Source organism: Sceloporus occidentalis, unplaced genomic scaffold (genome assembly GCF_023333645.1).
Source record: "Sceloporus occidentalis isolate IW3139 unplaced genomic scaffold, rSceOcc1.0.p SCAF_1, whole genome shotgun sequence".
Classification (NCBI taxonomy): Eukaryota; Metazoa; Chordata; class Lepidosauria; order Squamata; family Phrynosomatidae; genus Sceloporus; species Sceloporus occidentalis.
Window position 1 is genome coordinate 284684949 of NW_028316981.1, and position 19585 is coordinate 284704533.

General features: G+C 40.9%; 2 protein-coding genes across 5 annotated transcripts in view; one reads left to right on the plus strand and one right to left on the minus strand.

The window, feature by feature from the left end:
- The first annotated feature begins 3900 nt into the window (after positions 1-3900).
- On the plus strand, positions 3901-9075 carry LOC149324006 (small integral membrane protein 15-like). Of its 4 annotated transcripts, none has more exons than XM_089495316.1 (3): positions 3901-3956; positions 7493-7571; positions 8498-9075. In XM_089495316.1, the coding sequence occupies exon 3, from the start codon at positions 8525-8527 to the stop codon at positions 8750-8752; it is 228 nt and encodes a 75-aa protein (XP_089351442.1). In that variant the 5' UTR covers positions 3901-3956; positions 7493-7571; positions 8498-8524; the 3' UTR covers positions 8753-9075. The 4 variants fall into 4 exon arrangements, with proteins under 4 accessions (XP_089351442.1, XP_089351447.1, XP_089351432.1 ...); XM_089495321.1 differs by having other exon boundaries at positions 8517-9075; XM_089495306.1 differs by having other exon boundaries at positions 3907-3956; positions 8513-9075.
- Positions 9076-12424: 3349 nt separating this feature from the next.
- Positions 12425-19585, minus strand: part of LOC149324007 (NADH dehydrogenase [ubiquinone] 1 alpha subcomplex assembly factor 2-like) — a 79941-nt gene continuing 72780 nt past the window's right edge. Inside the window, exon 4 of the mRNA XM_089495330.1 lies at positions 12425-15291. Within this exon, the coding sequence (XP_089351456.1) occupies positions 15037-15291 (255 nt within the window). The 3' untranslated portion in view covers positions 12425-15036. The remainder of the gene's footprint in view (positions 15292-19585) is intronic.

Sequence of the window (19585 nt, forward strand, 5' to 3'; positions counted from 1 at the left end):
TCCTGTTCAAAGTAAACAGAGAACATAGATTCTGTATCTATTTTAATTCAGGTGAATCACTTAGGTGGTTTAAAGATCAGCCCCAAGCCCACAAGGACTATAGATGCACCAGACAGTATTGAGCAAGGTTACACTAACTTATAATATGGCTGTACAACACACTGGGGTATTGTTGTGTTTCAAAAAGAGATTTAACTCCCAGTAAGTCAAAAATGACTTAAAAGGAACACAACAACAACAATCACTGAGGGGGCTTAACTAGCTCTATTTCTGCTATAAGAAATTCTACCTAGCAGTGTGCAAATGCTGCAGATATGTCACACATGGCTGACAAAGTGCTGATAAAGCATCTTTGCTTTACAAGCTGGAAGAAAGCATGAGGAGAAATTTAATGTTCACAGCCTTTCAGGAAACACCATTGTGCCACTGCAGAAGGAGCTATACAGCTCACCCACAAAAAACGGGGAGAGTATTTGGCATGTGGAATAGGCAAGATTCAAGAAATGATACAAGCTAAATGGCTCACAAGAAAGTGTAAAGAAATAATTTTATGGATATGGTAGGCAAACATTCATACATGGTAACAATCTATTCAAATTAATGGTGCTACCATTGATAGTAATCTATAGTTCAAACGTGCTTTAAAAGGACATCAAAATCTACCCTGCCTGACTGTTATTTTCAGACAAGATTTAAGTTAGAGCATGACGTTAATAAGTTTGGTTTTGCTTTGCATTTTAGTTTTTGATCTGACATCCTGAGCAATTTTCCTTATATAACACAGAAATGCAATATTGTGTTCAAGGGGCTAATATAAAACCTGGATATGGAAGGCACTAATGACACTGTTTGTGGAATTTGGGTGAATTGTATTCTGAGCTTGTTCTCTCAATATCTGCTTCCATTTGTGTGTTTGCAGTGTGTTTGATAACCATGTATTTTGTTTGAAATTGTGTATTTTTTAAATTTTATTATATTATTAAAGTCTCCTCCTTTGGAGGTTTTTGAACGGAGGCTGGATGGCTATCTGTCGGGAGTGCTTTGATTGTCTTGTAAGGAGATGGCCTCTTCCAACTCTGTGATTCTAAGAAAATGATCACACATGGCCTTTAAACCATGCAATCCTTTGCCAATAATTATCACATGATGTCACTTCTGACCCATAGCTGCTGTGTCTCCCACATATAGTTAGGGCAACCCTTTTTCATTGACAGGAAAACCCATCAATAAGCTCCCAATCGAGCTGCTGTGACATCCTCTGGTGTGATAAGTTCTTCCCATGGCAATCGCAGAATGGAGCACTCATGGGGTACCAGTCGTCTCCTCTCTCCTTGCCTCACCTGCCCCACTATTGCCAAGTAACCGGATTTCTTTTCTGTTTCACTCTTTTTGCTTTTCTTTCATCTTTCTTTTACTCAATCACATTGTCATAATTGGTCAATTTCATTACAAATAAAAATAAAATGAAAGGCATGCTGGATACGGCATAGGGCACTGGAGGGGAGGAGGTTAAGTAGAAGTGTGGAAGAGAAAAGAAGGGACCATTGCTGGCAGAAACAACCCTCATCACACTTTTGGAAGGATGTGTGATAAGGAAAGCTCCCAAACCGGTATGTATCCATTTATTTTTACTCACACAACTGCGGCAAGAATGGGGCTCATGTGATAAAGTCCTAAGCTTCTCCTTTGGTAAGCCATCTTGAAATTTTACATTTTTAGTTTCAAAGGCTTGGGATAGAAATATCATCAGTAAAATAAATACAGTGGGCCCTTGTTATCCACTGGGGGTTGATTCCAGGACCCCCATGGATAACAAAATCCGTGGATGCTTAAGTCCCATTCAATCCAGTGGCATAACAAAATGGTGTCTCTTATATAAAATGGAAAATCAAGGTTTGCTATTTGGAATTTATGCTTTTCTGAATATTTTCAAGCCGTGGGTGCCGACTGTATAATACCAGAATCCTGTAACTCGTCCCTCCAAACCTGATAAAAATGTCTTTCAACTGTGCTCTGATTGTCAGCAGAATGGGCCTCCTTTTCCCAATGCAGCCGATGCAAAATTGGAGGTAGTTATGATCATGCCAAAAGTGTCAAAAGTGCTGAGTTGTGATCATGAATATGAAACCGTTATGGGTGAGTAAACCTAGCTGTTTTGTATTCATGACTGCTACTTAGCCATGATTTTGTCAATACTGACACAATGGTTACTGCCACCAAAACTCCTTTATTGGGCATCAGCTACATGGGGAGAAGGAAGTCCATTCTGTTGGTGACTGGAGTACAGTTGAATGATGTTTCCATAAGATTTGGGGAGATCAGCCCAGGAGAAGTTACTTAGTTAAGAAGTTACTCATATATTAAGTAATGAGCAGCTGATCAACTAAGTAAAGTAGCTGATACTAGAATCCAGCCAAAATTTTGTTTCTATTAAGAGAGTGCAAAGCAGATTGCTATGTTTTTGGATTTGTAGCACCCAGCTTCCTTGTGACTACAACTCCACTGGCTATCTCTGGGCATGTGTTATGACCAGTAACAACACCCAATAAATCTTTCAGATTGTGTCTTTCCAAATAGGTCTGTCTGGGCTTTCAGATCTTTGGGAGGCTCCTCTCTTGATCAAGCCACCCTCACAGGAAATCTAGTGGGAGAGGGCCTTCTTGGTGGCTTTTCCAGGCCCTGAAACTCTCTTCCTTGTCTTTCCATTAGATGGTGAAGACTATTTTTTTATTCCAGCTGGCTTTGGAGAACTCACTGTTTATTAAGAGAAGTTTATTAATAGTGTGCTGTATTGCTTTTTTTATGTCTTTGGATTTTTTTTTAAATGAGTATGTTTTGAAGGATTCATAATTCCCTAGATACAGTAGTTAATAATAATAATAATAATAATAATAATAATAATAATTTATTTCTATTTCCTGCCTCTCCCTGCAGATCAAGGTGGGATTACACCAGTCAGCAAATTTCAACAATAAAAACATATTTAATAATTCCATTTTTAATTACATTTCAACACTAACTTTTTGTTAATCTCTATCCATGTGTGTTTTTTAGCTGTGGCAGTTTCTTTAACTTGCCTTTGAAAAATGAAGCATAAATATAAATGACACAATATATTTTCACATTTTTAATTTATGACAACACGCAGGCGCAGCTGTGTTGGCCATTTAACAAATGCACACAAAAATCAATCAGTCCTTAGTACAGATGTTATGATGGGAAGGATATCTTTTGTGCTCAGGCTCCTCTTCCTTCTGGCCACCATGGGGCAATAGGGAGATTTTCAGAGTCCAGGATGTTTAAAGTCCCTTTGCATCTCAACAGGGACCCCTCTTTTGCAACCCAATATGTCTCAATTCCAGTGAGGTCACAGGCCTCTTTGTAGGCAGAGAACAATGGATCCCTCAAGAAGTCTCCACGTTTTTTGCATCAGGAACATTTGGGTGGTATAGAGGTTAAAACATGCAAATTCAGTCCAAATTTCCCAGGATTCCCCAGCACTGAGCCAGGGCAGTTAAAGCAGCCTGAAACTGGATTATGTCTGTTTAAGACCTTCTTCTTAAATCTACAGTCTGCGCAAAGGGCTTTTTAGTCCCCTATTCTTGAGGTCAGGGCTCAGGGCGGCTTACAACATTAAAAAAACCCAACAACAAAATAAGGACTTGTTTCTGTATTGTTTTGCTGCAGTGGTCCCCAAACTGTGCCCTTTAAGAGGTTTTTGGACTTCAGCTCCCAGAAGCCTCAGCCATGTTGGCCAGTAGCCTGGGATTCTGGGAGCTGAAGTCCAAAATCCCCTTAAAGAGCACTGCAGCAAAGGAATACAAGCACTAGTGCTGCCACTAGGGGCCTCTCTAGCCGACCAGCTCTATGATTCCTCGAGGATACCAGCGAGCTTCGGAGGAGGAAGGGACAGAGGGGACTTCCGGCACTCGCTTCTTCCTGCTTCCGGTTGGCGGGTGAGTGAAGCCCTGAGTCGGGGAGAGGAGAGGAAGAAAGGGCTTCTTGCTGGGAGGCAGCGAGGGAAGGAAGGGCCCACTGTGGCCCTGGGCCCCGGGCGGAGGAGGGACGCCTCTCCTCCCTGCCTCTTCCCTGCCCTCTTCCTCCTGGCACCTCAGGGGCCCTGGCCTTTCCTTCTTCCAGGCCAAAGAGCGGCCCCTTCCCAGTCTGGGATCTCTGCCCTGGCTCAGTGCCAGGGAATCCTGGGAGTTGTAGTTTATTGTGGCACCAGAGGCTCTTTCTGACACAGAAGGCTCAATGCCGCACGAAACTACAGTTCCCAGGATTCCCTAGCACTGAGCCAGGGCAGTTAAAGCGGTCTCAGGCTGGATCGTCTCTGCAGTGTGTTTTGGTCCTATATCTCCCTTCGCCTTCGATATTTATCATATATATATATTATATATATAAAATATAACATAACATATATATATTATCTAACTGGGAAAATCTTAGGGGAAATTATATATATACTTATATCTGTGTGTATTCCTTAAGATTTTTCCAGATGCAGTAGAAGTTTGTTGTTGTTGTTGTTGTTGTTGTTGTGTACCTCTAAGTCGTTTCCAACTTATGGCAACTCCAAGGTGAAGCTATCCTGGGGTTTTCTTGGCAAGATTTGTTCGGAGGAGGTTTGCCATGGCCTTCTTCCCCTGAGGCTGAGAGAGTGTGACTCGCACAAGGTCACCCAGTTGGTTTCATGGCCGAACACGGAATTGAACCTCGGTCTCCAGAGTCATAGTCCAAAGGTCAGACCGCGATGCCAGGCTGAGGTGACATATGTAAATAGATCTAATAGAAGACATGGCCATGTGTCTCACACTCTCTCAACCTCAGAGGCTGGCAATGGCAAGCCTCTGAACCTGTTTGGCCAAGAAAACCCATGATAAGGTCGCCATAAATTGGCAACGGCTGGAAGGCACACACTCTGCCTCCTTCTAAAACTACACCAGACACTTTTGCTGATAACCAACACCTACTGATTCTCAAATCCCACAATTATCAAGTCTTTTTTCCTTTTGCAAGTTGGTCATGGGTTTCCAGTCTTTTTTAAAAGTCCCTAACAATTTCCCCTCAGTCAAAGCTGATACTTTATGCATTTCTGCAAGCTCACTCAATTCCAGCAGTTATTCCTCCTTTATAGATAGTATTGAATTCTCCTACTTTTGAGCTTGTAGTAGTCTTGCTGCAGTAATCATATACTGCAATATCCCTTTGCCCTTGTAGGATCTTAACACACCAGGCACCTATCCAGCAGCTTTTCCTTAGGCAGAAATTCAGCAGGTGAAGAAGACCTGCTTGGAATGGAGACACAAGTATTCTGAGAGAGCTGCAGTTGCTAAGACTGACTGTCAGGCAGTTGTTAATTTTTACTGATGCACTTTGCCTATTATTATTATTATTATTTATATAGCACTGTAGATTTGTACAGCGCTGTACATAAAATGATATGGAAGTAACTAAGGGAATACTTTCTTTTTAAAGAGCATCAGCCCAACAGCTGCAGGCGGTTATGAAAATGAATGCATAAATCTCACTCCTGGCACAGACACATACATGTTTGGATTGAAATTTATAAATCCTGTGTGATAAAGGTGTCTCAGGCATCTGCTGAATTTCTACCCTGTGTGTGTTCTAGTGCTTTTAATGCCTTTGAAATACAATGAACAATTCCGTAAGATCTTAGTAAAATTATTCCTCTTGCTGTTTCATCTGGGTTATTTCTAATAGACATTTTCCATGAACAGACTTGCCTGCAAACCAAAAGTTGAAGCTGTTACATTGCACAGGATACATCCCTTCCATTCTGAAAATTTGGCATAACTGCCAGTGTTGGTTTTGTATTTGCAGTTATCTAGGATCGCAACTGTCCTCTCCCACTCTGCCATGTGTTTAAAAGACATTAAAATGTTCAAGATGTTACTTCAGTTGTTTGTTCTACACAGACTCTGTCTTAACTTAAACATTGGCTGGCATACTATTAGTGAACTATTACAGCATACCATCACAGTCGTTTTAGCTGTGTGATGCGGCAGCTAAAAAGGCTATTGCAATTTTAGGCTGCATCAATAGAAATATAGTGTGTAGATTAAGGGAAGTAAAAGTGCCACTCCATTCTTCTTTGGTCAGTTTAAGAGGTGATATGATAGCCCTGTTTAAATACTTAAAGGGATGTCATATTGAGGAGGGAGCCAGCTTGTTTTCTGCTGCTCTGGAAATTAGGACCTGGAACAATGGATGCAAGCTACAGGAAAAGATATTCCACCTCAACATTAGGAGGAACGTCCTGACAGTAAAGGCTGTTTGACAGTGGAACACTCTTCCTCAGAGTGTAGTGGAGTCTTCTTCCTTAGAGGTCTTTAAACAGAGGCTGGATGGCCATCTGTCGGGGATGCTTTGATTGAGAGTTCCTGCATGGCAGTGGGTTGGACTTGGTGGCCCTTGTGGTCTCTTCCAACTCTATGATTCTGTGATCCTTTATGGTCATTGCATAGGTCAGAATTCTGTTCCATCCATGTAATGACCAAATTTCTCTCCACAAAACTCACTTTGTAAGCAGTGCTGTCCCATGCCCCAATGTGGCCATTCTTGTGTTGTGAGATCATTGGGGACATCAATTATTTTCTTGTTGCTGGACACACTGCAAGGATATCATCTGCAGAGAGCACCCAGTGTCTTTGCAGATGCCTCCTGCAGCACATACAGAAGAAAGCTCCCTGCTGCTCCACCCATTCTCCTAACAACTTGGAAAGGGCTCTGTTTGGGGTGGTGGGACTCTGCTACTTATAAGGTGAGTTTGGGGTGAGTAGCGTTGAAAGATGTAGCTATGCCATGTATGTCTCTCAGTGGAGAACCTTGGCCATGTTATTTCCATCAGCCTCGGTCCAGGTGGTTCTCCATTTTCATCTGTATACCTTGCTTTCAAGGTGTTCTTTGTGATGACTTGTAAAATGTGAAACATGTATATAACTGTCACAGTAGCATATGGAAATGTGTCATCCCTTCCACAGCACAGAGACCCAATTCCTCTTCATTAATATTTGTAAGTAAAATCAGAGACAAATTCTCATTTCACAATTCCACACTTTCATCATTTTGACTTATGCTTAAGACAGCAAGGTTGCGATTCTATGGGTGCTTTATGCCACTGTAACAGGCTGTATGCACTTCTGGCAAGGGTGCAAATGTGATGGTAGGGGTAAATGGAGAAAGCCGTAATCTCTGTTGGCTCTTGAACAGCCTGGGAGGCAGCAGCACTGGCTTTTTCTGTCCTCCTGCTGCTGCTTTGCTAGTGATCAATTTACTTTTCCTGCTACTATTCTGCGTACCAGCATAGATACATATCAGTAATCAGCAAGATCTCAGCTTAATATTTTGGGTAGACTAATGTAAATACACATTTAGTACATGCAGATATTGCTTGATACCATATTTGAATTGCTGTACAGTGAATTACAATTTTAATCCTCAGTATTATTATTTGTTTTACATTCTCAAGGTTATCTCTTTTACCTCTTCATGAGAACAGTGCCTGGTCCTGTTGTACATCGTTAAACTGGAGCTTCTTAGCTCCTTGGGTGAGTGGAATCATCAGTTATCTTTAATGGGATATTATATAAATGCCCAGTGGAAGGACCTGAGGTGGTAATATGGGCCTGGCAGCAGAACAGGGAGATAGAGGGAGATTGTGTTTTTCTTCATCAGCCAAAAGAGTCAGACTAATGGAAAATTCCAGCAAAAGCTGTGGGTTCCACGGAAGGGTGTTATCTCATTTTACAGAAGAATGCTGGATGCAAAAAAGTCTTAAACCCAAAGATGATACTTATTTTTATTCCAGAATCAAATCTTTCCTAACTCCTCTCTTGTTCTTTCTGGGCAAATGCTTAAACTTGCAAATGTTGGGGGGAAGCGAGTAGGAGCCAGCCATTTAATTCCACCAGTGTGAACAGTGCCTGAATAGAGTTCGTCTCAGCCTGCTTCCACTGGAGAAAGGGGAAGAGAGGTGATCTTCCACAAGATCCTCCAACTTCTTGGGGGAGTGTGACACTGGGTACTGTTGGGTGTATTGCGCATCAGTGGAGAATGACTTCCTCTCTCTTCCACCAAGTAGAAGTATTCTGATCCAGAGCAAGGTTATGCCAGAGCCATTCCTATTATAAACTGCAGACCAGCATTTCCTGTGCTCCACTTACACAGGATCCCTCCCATTGAAGGGACCATTGTCTGCAGTTTTTCTAAATGCTTGGGCCAATGTTCTCCTCCCCACCCCTGAAAAAATAAATCTCTTGGCCAGTTAATTGGGAACATTTGGTTGTTTACACTGTATGTGGCTGATTAATCAACTAGATGTTCTGTTCCTGTTAATAAAGTATGAACAACATTGCATATACCAAAGTTTGCAAGTACAAGCAGTTTTACTCTCTCACCATCACCCCCGGATAGGCAACTGTTTGAGTAGTTTCCTATTAAATGTCTAATAGAATCACTTTTATTTCTTATGGAGGATTTCTCCCCTTAGGTAGCAGAAAAGATGCTTGATAATATCAAAGGCTGGGCTGAATATATTGTGGAATGGGCTGCAAAGGATCCATATGGATTTCTCACAACGGTGATCCTGGCTCTTACACCTCTCTTCTTAGCAAGTGCAGTACTGTCTTGGAAATTGGCAAAAATGATAGAAGCCAGGGAGAAAGAACAAAAGAAGAAGCAGAAACGCCAGGAAAATATTGCAAAAGCTAAACGAACAAAGAAGGACTAAAATGCAAGTCCTACTGGACAGAACTTTTCTTAATCATGCACTCTTCTTGTTTATATTTTAAATGTTGTAATCTTTCTAGGAGATGGATATGACTAAATCTGATAATTGCTGAAATAGTTTGTTCTTTTTAATTTGTGTTATAAAAGTCTGGTCATTAATTTTAATAGTTTTTGAGAAGCATTGTCTTGAGATTTATTTTCTAATTTGGGATGTATTTGTAAGCAAGATATGAGTAACAATACTTGTATGTAGTGTGTTTATAAAGTATGAACTGATACTTTTTGACTGATTAAATATCTGATTAAATATCCATTATGATTTTATAGCTTGGAGAAGACTGTTTTCTCTCTCTGTTTTTAAAAATAACCTGCTTAGATTAGCTGCATCCTATTATACATTATTTCAATATTACCAAAAATCATTCTTTCATAGTAAGTCAGTACTTTTTATATATTTAGATTCTTTTTAGATATTTTAGAAAATAACATGAAACTTGTGCAGACTGTGCAAGGCCAGTAATTGGGAACAATAGCTATAAGTGCTATTTATGTGAACACACAGGATTATTAGGTGTTATTTATTAATAAATTATTTGTATGAGCAGATTAATAATGTACTAGACAACTGTAACAACACTGTTGCAAAAATGTATCTAGTATCTAAAGGGGGGTCCTTTAAAATGAGAATAATGTCTGAACTGAATGGCTCTTATTTATTTATACGTTCCCCAGATGTGAAAATTTATTGTGCATTCTGTGATAAACTTGTAAAAGGGATCTTTTAACCTGGGAATACTGTATTTTACCAGCTTTGCCCTAGTAATTCTTACTAGTTTTGCTTCTTGGAAAATTTATTTAATGCTCCAAAATTAAAAATATACATAATCATTCTTTTGGGAATAACTTGCCTACAGGAGGCTTCTGACCACAAATATAATAGGGTAATTAGTTAACATGTGCAACAATTAAACCTAATGCATACTAAACTCAAAGCAAATAACTAAATTGATGAAATCTAAATTCAGGCTTATGTAGAAATTAGTTTTTAGGTATGTGCACTATGTTTAAATTGAGGGTAGCTCAGCTGGGGATTCTGATGGCGGGGCGGGGGGGAGGCTAACTTGTGCTGGACTTATGGCTTATGAACATATGACTTATGGAGAGCTAATGGGGCTTGAGACAAAACAAATTTAGGTGTCAGTAATGCTGGGGATAGAGGAAAGAGGGAGAAACAGTGATGTGTGCGTGCAGAGCAGTGGCTAGTCTTTGCAGAGAATCACTGTGCAAAAGAAGCTTGACACATCTTGCCCTCTAAATATCCTGTGGTGTGAGCCCCAGTTCTGGCTACAAGTCTTAAGGGAGAACGGACAATTTGGGAAAAAGCCTACCTAGAATCCCACTATCTTCCCCCATACCTTCATTTTCCTCTGTAGTCCCTCTCAAACTGGGGAAAGTGATAGGACATCACTTCCTGCTGCCATTTTGAAAGGAACTGCAGAGGAAAGTCTTACTATGGAGGATGCAGTACACAGGAGGAGCTGACCCCATACACTTGTCTAGAACTAATCCAGTGATTTCACAGTTAGTCTCAGATGGCAGGACAGTGAGAATGAATGGGCTCTCGGGCCCATGGTTTTTATAGAATTTTGAAACCACAGAGGGGCATAGCATGTCCCCAGGTGACACTGAACTGCAGCTCCCAGTGTTTTTCATTGGGTACAATGGCTATAAGATGAGGGCAGTTCATACCCATTTTGGCTGATAAGGCAAATGGGAAATTAGCAAACAGTGGAGGAACCAGGAGTGATAGGTAAAGCAAGGGGGAAAATGATATATGTACCCCAGACAGGAAGTGAAGACCTACATCTGAAGAAGACTAGATGAACTTGGCCCCTTCCCCAAGGTTGGGAAAAAGTAACCATCTCAGGTCCTCCTTCCCTCCCACTGTTAAATGAAGGAGAGATAAGGTAGATCATAACAACTTCCCACAATCCTCCCCACTCTGGCCAATCAGTCAAAAAAGGAAAAGGGAGGAAAGGCAAACAAAAAGATGATCCTCTTTACCTGCTATTGAGCTGTTCCTCGAACTTAGCTGAGCAGTGGGGAAAGGAAGGAGTTGACTTCCATGCCTCCTCTATACTAGATGAATTTTTTTTGGGGGGGGGCATTTCAGGCCTGGTAAAGCAGCAGCACCCAAGAGAGCTGGCTGTTCATGGTTTTTCTTGCATGGCAGGAGAAGCAAGGGCTTACCAAAGTCTCAGAAAGGCACCCTGATGGGATTGGCTTGTCTCTCATTTTTCTGATGGGTGGGAAGTGCAAGAGCCAACAGAGACCGGGGAGGAAGTGCTGCCACAAGACAGATACATAGACAGTTGGATCCTGTAATTGGCAATGGTTGCCTAACTTTCAGAACTTTTCAGGTCTCCCATTTCTTTCAATTCCAATTCATATTCTTCTCTTCCTTCCATATCCAGGTGTCCTAGTTGTGAGAAAGAAAGTTGGTCTTAAGAAATTTGCCACTGAATAAGGGATGTCTATCTTCTTATTGAGATAAAAAGACTAGGAATGGAAAAGGCAGCCATGAAAGAGTTAAGAGAAAATGCTAAAGATATACAAATGAGCACCAAAGTTAGAAACGTCCAAGCCATAGTATTCCCAATCACTATGTAGGGATGTGAGAGCTGGACTGTCAAAAAAGCAGATAAAAAGAAAATCAACTCTTGAGATGTGCTGGAGAAGAGTGCCAAGGATACTACGGACAACCAGAAAGACAAACAAATGGGTCCTTGAGTGAATCAAGCCAGAAATCCCTCTGGACGCCAAGATGATTACATTGAGGCTGTTGTGCTTTGGCCACATCATGAGAAGGCATGACTCATTGGAAAAGAGACCATAATGCTGGGAAAGACTGAGGGTAGAAGAAAGAGAGGTAGACCACACACCAGAAGGCTAGACTCAATTAGGGAGGACATAGGCATAAGTCTGTAGGAAATGAGCAGAGCAGTGGAGGACAGGGAGACTTGGAGATGTCTCATCCACTTTGTCAGCATGAGTCTCAGTTGACTTGAGGGCAGCTAACAGCAAAATTTTATGGCAATCAAGTATATTCCCATGGAAAAGCACTATTTTTCTATTAACTATTCAGAATTACAGTGTGCTTACACTGAAGCTGCATGACAAAAGAAAGGTGTGCACGCCCATGGCGCACACACTCTGCTGTGCCACAAGCACGAGCCCCACAATATTCAATGGGGCTCGAGCATATGTGCTTTTTGCCTTACGCAGGGGGGTCCGGAACGGATCCCCCGCATAAGATAAGGGCCCAAGGCATACTGATTTGTGTTCAGCATGCATGACTCCAAAACTAGTTAATAAGATGAATACATGATATCTTCTGACCATACAAGTCTTCATTGTTCACTTTCACTAGCTCTATTTTATGGTTTTAAATCACCAAAGGCACCAGATCCTGCCTGATCTTGGAAGCAAAGCAGGATAAGCCTTGGTTAAAACTTAGATGGGAGCCCACCAACAAAGATCAGCTGCTGCAGGCTATATTTCAAAGGAAGGAACCAGCAAAACCACCTCTTGAGTGTTCTTCACCTAAGAAAACCCCATGAAACCCTAAGAGAAGTCACTATAAACTGACAGACAACTTGAAGGTGCATACACACTAGATGTTTATTTTTTCTTTGTTACATGGGACACAGTGAAGCCTCTAGATAGCATTAAATACAGTACAATCAAATAAATGGGGTAGATTTATTTTTCTGGTGTAGCAGCCTGACTGATCATTTTGGGAGAGAAGTTCTAGAAATCATGTGACTCCTGCCTCAGGAGTGGGGAAGGCTTGGGAAGCTCACTCTCCAGTGAGTTGCTCTTCTGCACATAGTAAGAATGAGCTTTCATGGTAAGACTCCATGAAGGTACTACATAGTAGCAGCTAGTGTTATGAAAGGAACCTAAAGAGAACTTCTAACCCCTTCTGTTGCTGCCTTTCTATGACTTGGTTGAGATGCAGTGGGAATCTAGCTTTCCTGCTACTAAAGACTTCTTTCCTCTTGATCCAACAGGGATAAAAACTAACCAGAGTGCTCCATGAAAGGTGAAAACAGGCAACTGTGGTCATTTTAAGCTATGGACTGGGAACAAACATTCTTGAAATTATGGTTGCCTGTTACAGGCTATATGTATGCCCAGGTGTAGAGTGCTGTATCTACAGTAGCATTATTTATCAGCCAAGTATTGCGGCCTCTGTTCCATATGAATTACATGGGGTGTGGTGGGAGCCTCCTTTGGAGGTTTTTAAGAAGCTGGATGGCCATCTGTCGAGGGTACTTTGTGAGTTCCTGCATAGCAGGGGGTTGGACTGGAAGGCCCTTGGGGGTCTTCCAACTCCATGATTCTACAAGTCAGTTGTAAATTTAGTTAATGCAAATACTCTAGCTATGAAAGAACTTTACTGATGGCTGAACAAGTATTATATTCGGTGCCTCCTTTTATATTTATTATTGTAATGTGGCCATACACGTACTTTCGGCTTCAAATCCCTTCAGCCGCAGATAGGGTTGCCATAAGTCAGGACCTCCAAACCGGGACAAATGTAGGACATTTTCAAATGTAGGACACAGTTTTAATAAATGGAGGACACGTGAAAAAAATTGATGATTTTTTAAAAAATGATAAGATAAATGTATGTTTCTTAGGCATGATCAAAATGGAGGACATTTTGAAATTTGACAGAAGAGGACATTTCCTGGAAAAGGAGAAGGATGTCTAGTCACCTTGTCTCTGGTCCAAAATACACTGCAGAAATAAAACATAGCTGGACTGAAATGCCCAGAGTTCCTCACCAAAGCTGCATCCACACTGAGGAAATAATCCAGTTCGAGAGTGACTTAACTGTCCTGGGTTAGTGCTAGGGAATGCTGGGAATTGTAGTACACTGTGGCCCCAGAGCTATCTCTGACAGGGAGTCACATAACCCTCCAAACGTAGTTGAACTGCAGTGCCTAGAATTCCTCACCAGGTGCATCGACACTGAGGAAATGGTCCAGTTTGAGACTGCTCAGTGCTGGGGAATCCTGGGAATTGTAGTCTATTGTGGCCTCAGAGCCATCTCTGACAGAGAAGTCTCAGTGTCTCCCAAACACTAGCATTACCAGGATTCCCTACCATTGAGTTAAAGCAGTCTCAAAGTGGGTTAGTACTCCTGCAGAGTGTGAGAGATATAAAGGCTAGGGACTGGATTCATTCATTAACTCACAAAAGAAGGATATCTGTGTCCAAACACACTGCTTTGACTGCCAGAGCTCAGTGCTATGGAATCCTGGGAATTGTAGTTTATTGTGGCACCAGAGCTCTCTAACAGAGAAGGGCAAATGCCTCACAGACACCAGAATTCCAAAGCATTCAGCCCTGGCAGTCAAAGTTAGAAAAAACACACATGAGCAAAATAAATATTGAAAATGGCCACACACCTCCTCCTCTTCCTCATCATCCTCGCCTCGGTGCCAAAGGAAATGGCCCTCTCCCCCCTGCTGCCTTGCTGGGACCAAACAGAGGAGAAGCGCCTCTTCCTGAGTCTGGCAACCTCCTGTTGCCAACAAGCCTCGAAGATAATTCCCCAAACGTTTGGCCAAAACTCAGCAAATCCCCCTCCCATATCTCACCAAATATTCAGTCAAAATCCTTGGAAAGTCCCTGTAATGTTAATATGGCAATAAAACGTAGCCCTAATTGAATAAAAATAATTGGAACTTATTTCAACTCTCAAAATTACCATTAAAACCAACCACCAAAATCACACCAAAGGCTCTGAAAAGTACCCATTTTGGTGTGAAAGTCACCAGATTGGCAAAACCCAGGACAAACCTGAGTCAAGGAGGAAACCATGCAGGGACGCCCCCTAGTGGTGAAAAAAGGGAATGTCCCGCCGGCAGGAGGGTTATGGCAACTCTAGCCGCAGATACTATGTTTAATGGTAAAAGATTATGGAAACTAGTTCAAAACACCTGGAAGCCAGAGGTTCTCCAGGCCTGATCACCAGGATTACACCAACACTTTACAGCAATTATCAATGAATTACAGAACATGAACATTTAACAACTGATTACATCTTAATTATCAGAGTCTTTCCTCCATTTACTCAAACATTTCCACATGTAATGCAAAAATGTATATATGTATTAGGCACTTAATACAATATAATAGTAAACAAAACAGGTTTTTTGCTCATTTCCTATTAACATAATTATTTATCTCCAAATATTTCTATCTAACTGCTTATTTATTATGGGCACTGTCCTTGGGAGGCATCCAAGATCCAGGCTGATATATATTTGCTGTACTGACTGGCTCTTCTGAGGGCTCATTCTTTCCATAGTGAGGGGCGGATGCATGACCTTTAATCTGAGTTTGGAGTGGTTCTGACACAAGTCCTTCTTCATATTCTTTGGCTTTCTGGATCCTGTCCTTTTCACAAACGTCTTCAATCTTCCTTTTTATTTCTTCTTTATACTTCTCCTTCTTAAAAATTTCCTGTGGAAAAAGTGATAGGAACAGATGAATGCTACTGAAAACAAACCAAAATCAGATTGAAACAAATGTTTTAAGGCTTCACTGCATTTGGATTTGGATTTTGACATGCATAACTAAATTGGTTGGAGGAAAATTGCCTTAATCTTATTTCCCACAGTAGACGCTTCACCCTTATATCCTATGTTTCCCCATGGTATATGCACTTTGCTGAATTGAGCAGATAGGCTGTGATGCCTTCAGCTCCTCTGTCCCACAACATGCCCCATTCAATAGGGTCTCTTCACATAGCAATTCTGAGGTATTGCTATGATGAAGGACAGGACAGTCTTGTTTCCCACACATCCACTGCAAATGAATAAATCTGGATCCAGCCCTTGAGACTGCATCCAGTTGGTGTTACCTCACTGGCATTTTAATTCAACAGTTGTATTTTCAGAGCCCCAAATCTTCTCCCAAAGATTGGTGGCCCCTTCCTAAGTGCTCAAAATGAGAAATGGGAATTAGACATAATTGCATCTCACTCTTCATTCTGCAGATGGATCAGCCAATCAAACAGGTTACCATCAGAGAAGTGGCATCAATTTGACACAACCCATGGCTTTAACAGTATCTGTCAAAAACTGTCTTAAGCCTGATATTTACACACCCATCAATATGCTTTTTTGATATAATTAGAAATAATAAATAATAATAATAATAATAATAATAATAATTTTAGCCCGCCTGTCCCTATGGATCCCTATGGATTACAATAAAATAAAATGCATAGCACAATATAATAATCAATACATAACCCAACAGAATAAACAATTAGACAATCCCCACCCCTGTACCAACAACAAAATGATTAGAAGCCTTAACAAATGAAAATTAATGTGATAGTAGTGATGAACATATCTGTCTTCAGTAGAGCACTTATAGGAAAACTTATAGTTAGAACAATACTGAGCATGTTTTTGAAAAATATCCTCTTACCTAATGTAGGTGACAATTTTACTACACCTAATATGACTGTTACTTATTTCCACCCTTTTACAGAATTAAAACAAATGCACAGTAAACAACTAAGGAAACTGTAATACAATGATTTGGCTTCATGAGTCTACAAAGTAAAAGAAATTCAAAAAAATATTATATATATATATATATATATATATATATATCCCCTAGGTATCAGCTTTACAAATTGATTCTTATGTCAGGCCAACTACCTAGGAAGGCCAATGGGCTACAATGGAATTTGGGTATTTCAGCAAAAAGAGCACATGTAAAAGCTTAACATAAAGTAATGATAATGGCCCCACTAGCACTCAGAGAAATTGTCTCTCAGTTCTACTTCATCAACTTCAGCACTGGCCCTTAGCATCATGCCAAGACAAAGTCCACAAACAATATGAAGGGATCAAAAATGCCAAAGATTCTGGAAAAGTGAGTATTGAGTGCCCTAGATGTGTTTTCTCCAGTGGAGATGTCTATTGCATCTCAGGGTTCACTTCTGTGAAATATGGCTTTGTGGCTATTGCTCTACCCCAGCCATACAGTTCTACCCAAAACCATTTAACAGAACAAGGATGGGAGATGTGTGACTTTCCAGATGTTGTTGCATTCCAACTGCCATCAGCACCAGCTAGCATAGCCAGTAGTAAGGCATCAAGGGAGCTGCAATGCAACAACTTCTGTAAGGCAATTCTGTCCCCCTGCCTGCTCCAGGAGCTAAATGCCAGTATGACATGCCTTCCTGTAATGCATTGCTTTGTGAAGTAGAGATGCAGTATCCTGTCATGGGTTAGGACAGTTTTAAGAACACACACAAATGAAACAGTAACAATGCTTTTGCTTTGGTATGTTCAAGAACTTCATTTTATAATTATCTAAATATCCTCAGTTTGTAAAATCAAGTCCACTGTATTTGATCTGCAAGACAAGACTGAGGCAATACTGACCTGATAGTTCTGAACAGAGAACTATTGTACCACAATAAACAGTGAACAGGTAAACTAGTATTTCTAAACTAGTCACCAGCTCAGCATGCTGGAATCTCTTAGTTATTAAGATCTTCCTTTAAAAGGAGTATGTCATTTATTGTCTTTATTGGCTACTTTTTTTCCATTACAGAACTGAAGGTGGAATACAAAGGACACTTGCCAAGATAATAATTTGCATTACAGTATATGCAAGATAATAAAACATAAGGCTAACATGAAGAATTGATGAAGAAAAAAAATACTGAATTGCTTTACTATAGGAAGTGTGTCTGGTGTTGATTTTTGCCATCTTACTTTATAACCCAGAAATGCCTCGATAAAGAAAGTAGAGATGTAAGAGAACATATAAAGAATTATGATTTTACAAGACATACAGTGAGAAAAAACACACTGACCATGGATAATCAAGTGACTATTTGCCAAACGCAAGCTTAAAAGGAAACCAAATTCCTATATCGAAACGAAATTGAGATTGCAGAGTAATGAATCTCCATTATCACAGTGTAATAAACCTACTGTGTCTCTAATGCTAGTTGAAAACAATTCAACTGACTTCAATTAACTCTCTAATTTTTCTAGTGTACAAAGGTCAGTCCCAAAAGGAATACAGATATATACAACACAAAACCCTCCTCTCCATCGTTTGGACTCCAGGGAAAAGATGACATTGACCAGATAGTTATAACAGTGGAGTAGTGCATACCCATAGTACCAGTTAAGTTTCACTGTATTTTACTGCTGCCGTTACACAATTCTGTCCCTGATAGGGCTTCTTTTTTACATGAAGGGGGAAAAGATCTGCATAGACTAATGAGAAAATTTAGCTTGTGGGTGGCTTTCCTCTGAGCAAGTGTTCCCAAACAAGGATACAATAGGGATCATACAACTGTCTTCTATAACCCTAGAATCTCAGATCTACATCATTCACTAGTACACCTCAAATGTATATGGGTCAAATTAGCCCCAAGAAATATACCTATTGTGAAGAATAAGGAGCAGATCTATCCACAATGTGCATTGTTCATATTTAGTGGTGAGTATGCCAGCTGATAGGGAACAGACTATGGTTAAATATTGCTGTAGTGGAGTAGTAGTATTCTCCAGCCCACAGTTCATTCAGCCAGTCATGACGATAAGAAGTGTCAAACAGTTCCCACAATGATTTGACAATGAACTGGTTTTAGTGGAATTAGTGATGTGGGAGGAGAAGCCATTATCCAAATGCACTTTTCTCAGCCTATCAGATTTATTCTCATTTGGACTGAGTGTGAATCAGCTTTTTGTTCAGGTTTCTCTCCTCTTTGAATTCCAATCTCCTATTGGGGTGGCAAACACAGCTACTCATTAGCCTCAATATAAAATGTGTGCACTAATGTAAATACACAAATACATGCACAAATACATGCACAAATGTGTACATATACACACAAAGGCATACTTGGTCTGAATTTTTCTTCAGTTTTACTCTTATTTTTGATATAAGTAATTTGTGATCTATGCCACAGTCAGCACTTGGTCTATCTTGGCCACCAAAATGGAGCTTCTCCATTTTTTGCTTTCAATTATATAATCTGTTTAGTTTTAGTGTTGATCATTTGGTGATGTCCATGTGTACAGCCTTCTTTCTGGTTGTATGAAAAATGTGTATGCAATGAATTGGTTGCTGGCTTCACAAAAATCTATCAGATGCTCACTGCTTCGTTTCTGAATCTGCCTACTGTTTTTGATTCTTCTCTGCTTCCAGCTTTGGTGTTCCAGACATCTATGATCAACTTGACATCCTGTGTTGGTGTGCTGTCAGTCTCTTCCAGGACTCCTTTTCTTCCTGTGTCCCTCTTGGGATGTCTCATCATAGGGTTTTCTTGGTGAGGAGGTTATGCAAGGAGTGTCATCTTTGCCTCCCTGTGTGCATTACTAACAAGTGTTAGCTATGGTGTCACTGTTATTCTCTCAACATCAGTGTCACCCACCACTACTGCTGCTGCTCAGTAGCTGTTTGTCTCTCCATGTCATCCCTCCCCCGCTGTTGTTTGATTGGTTGTTTCCCTCCCTACCTGCCTCCCTGTGTTTCACTTCCTCCCTTATGTCTTTCCTTCTTTAGTTCTTCAGCTGTCACCCAGTCTTTTGTCGAGGTTCCTTTGGACTCTGGTGCCTCTGCTGCTTCTGTGGGAATGGGGTGGGGTGAGGTGGAGGGCTTTTCTCTCCTTTGGTGGCCCATCTCTTCTGCTTCTGCAGGAGTGGGGGGGGGGGTCATAGGGGGGACTCTGCCCTCTCTCCCCACCTCCCACGCTGCTCTTCTAGTTAGCAGA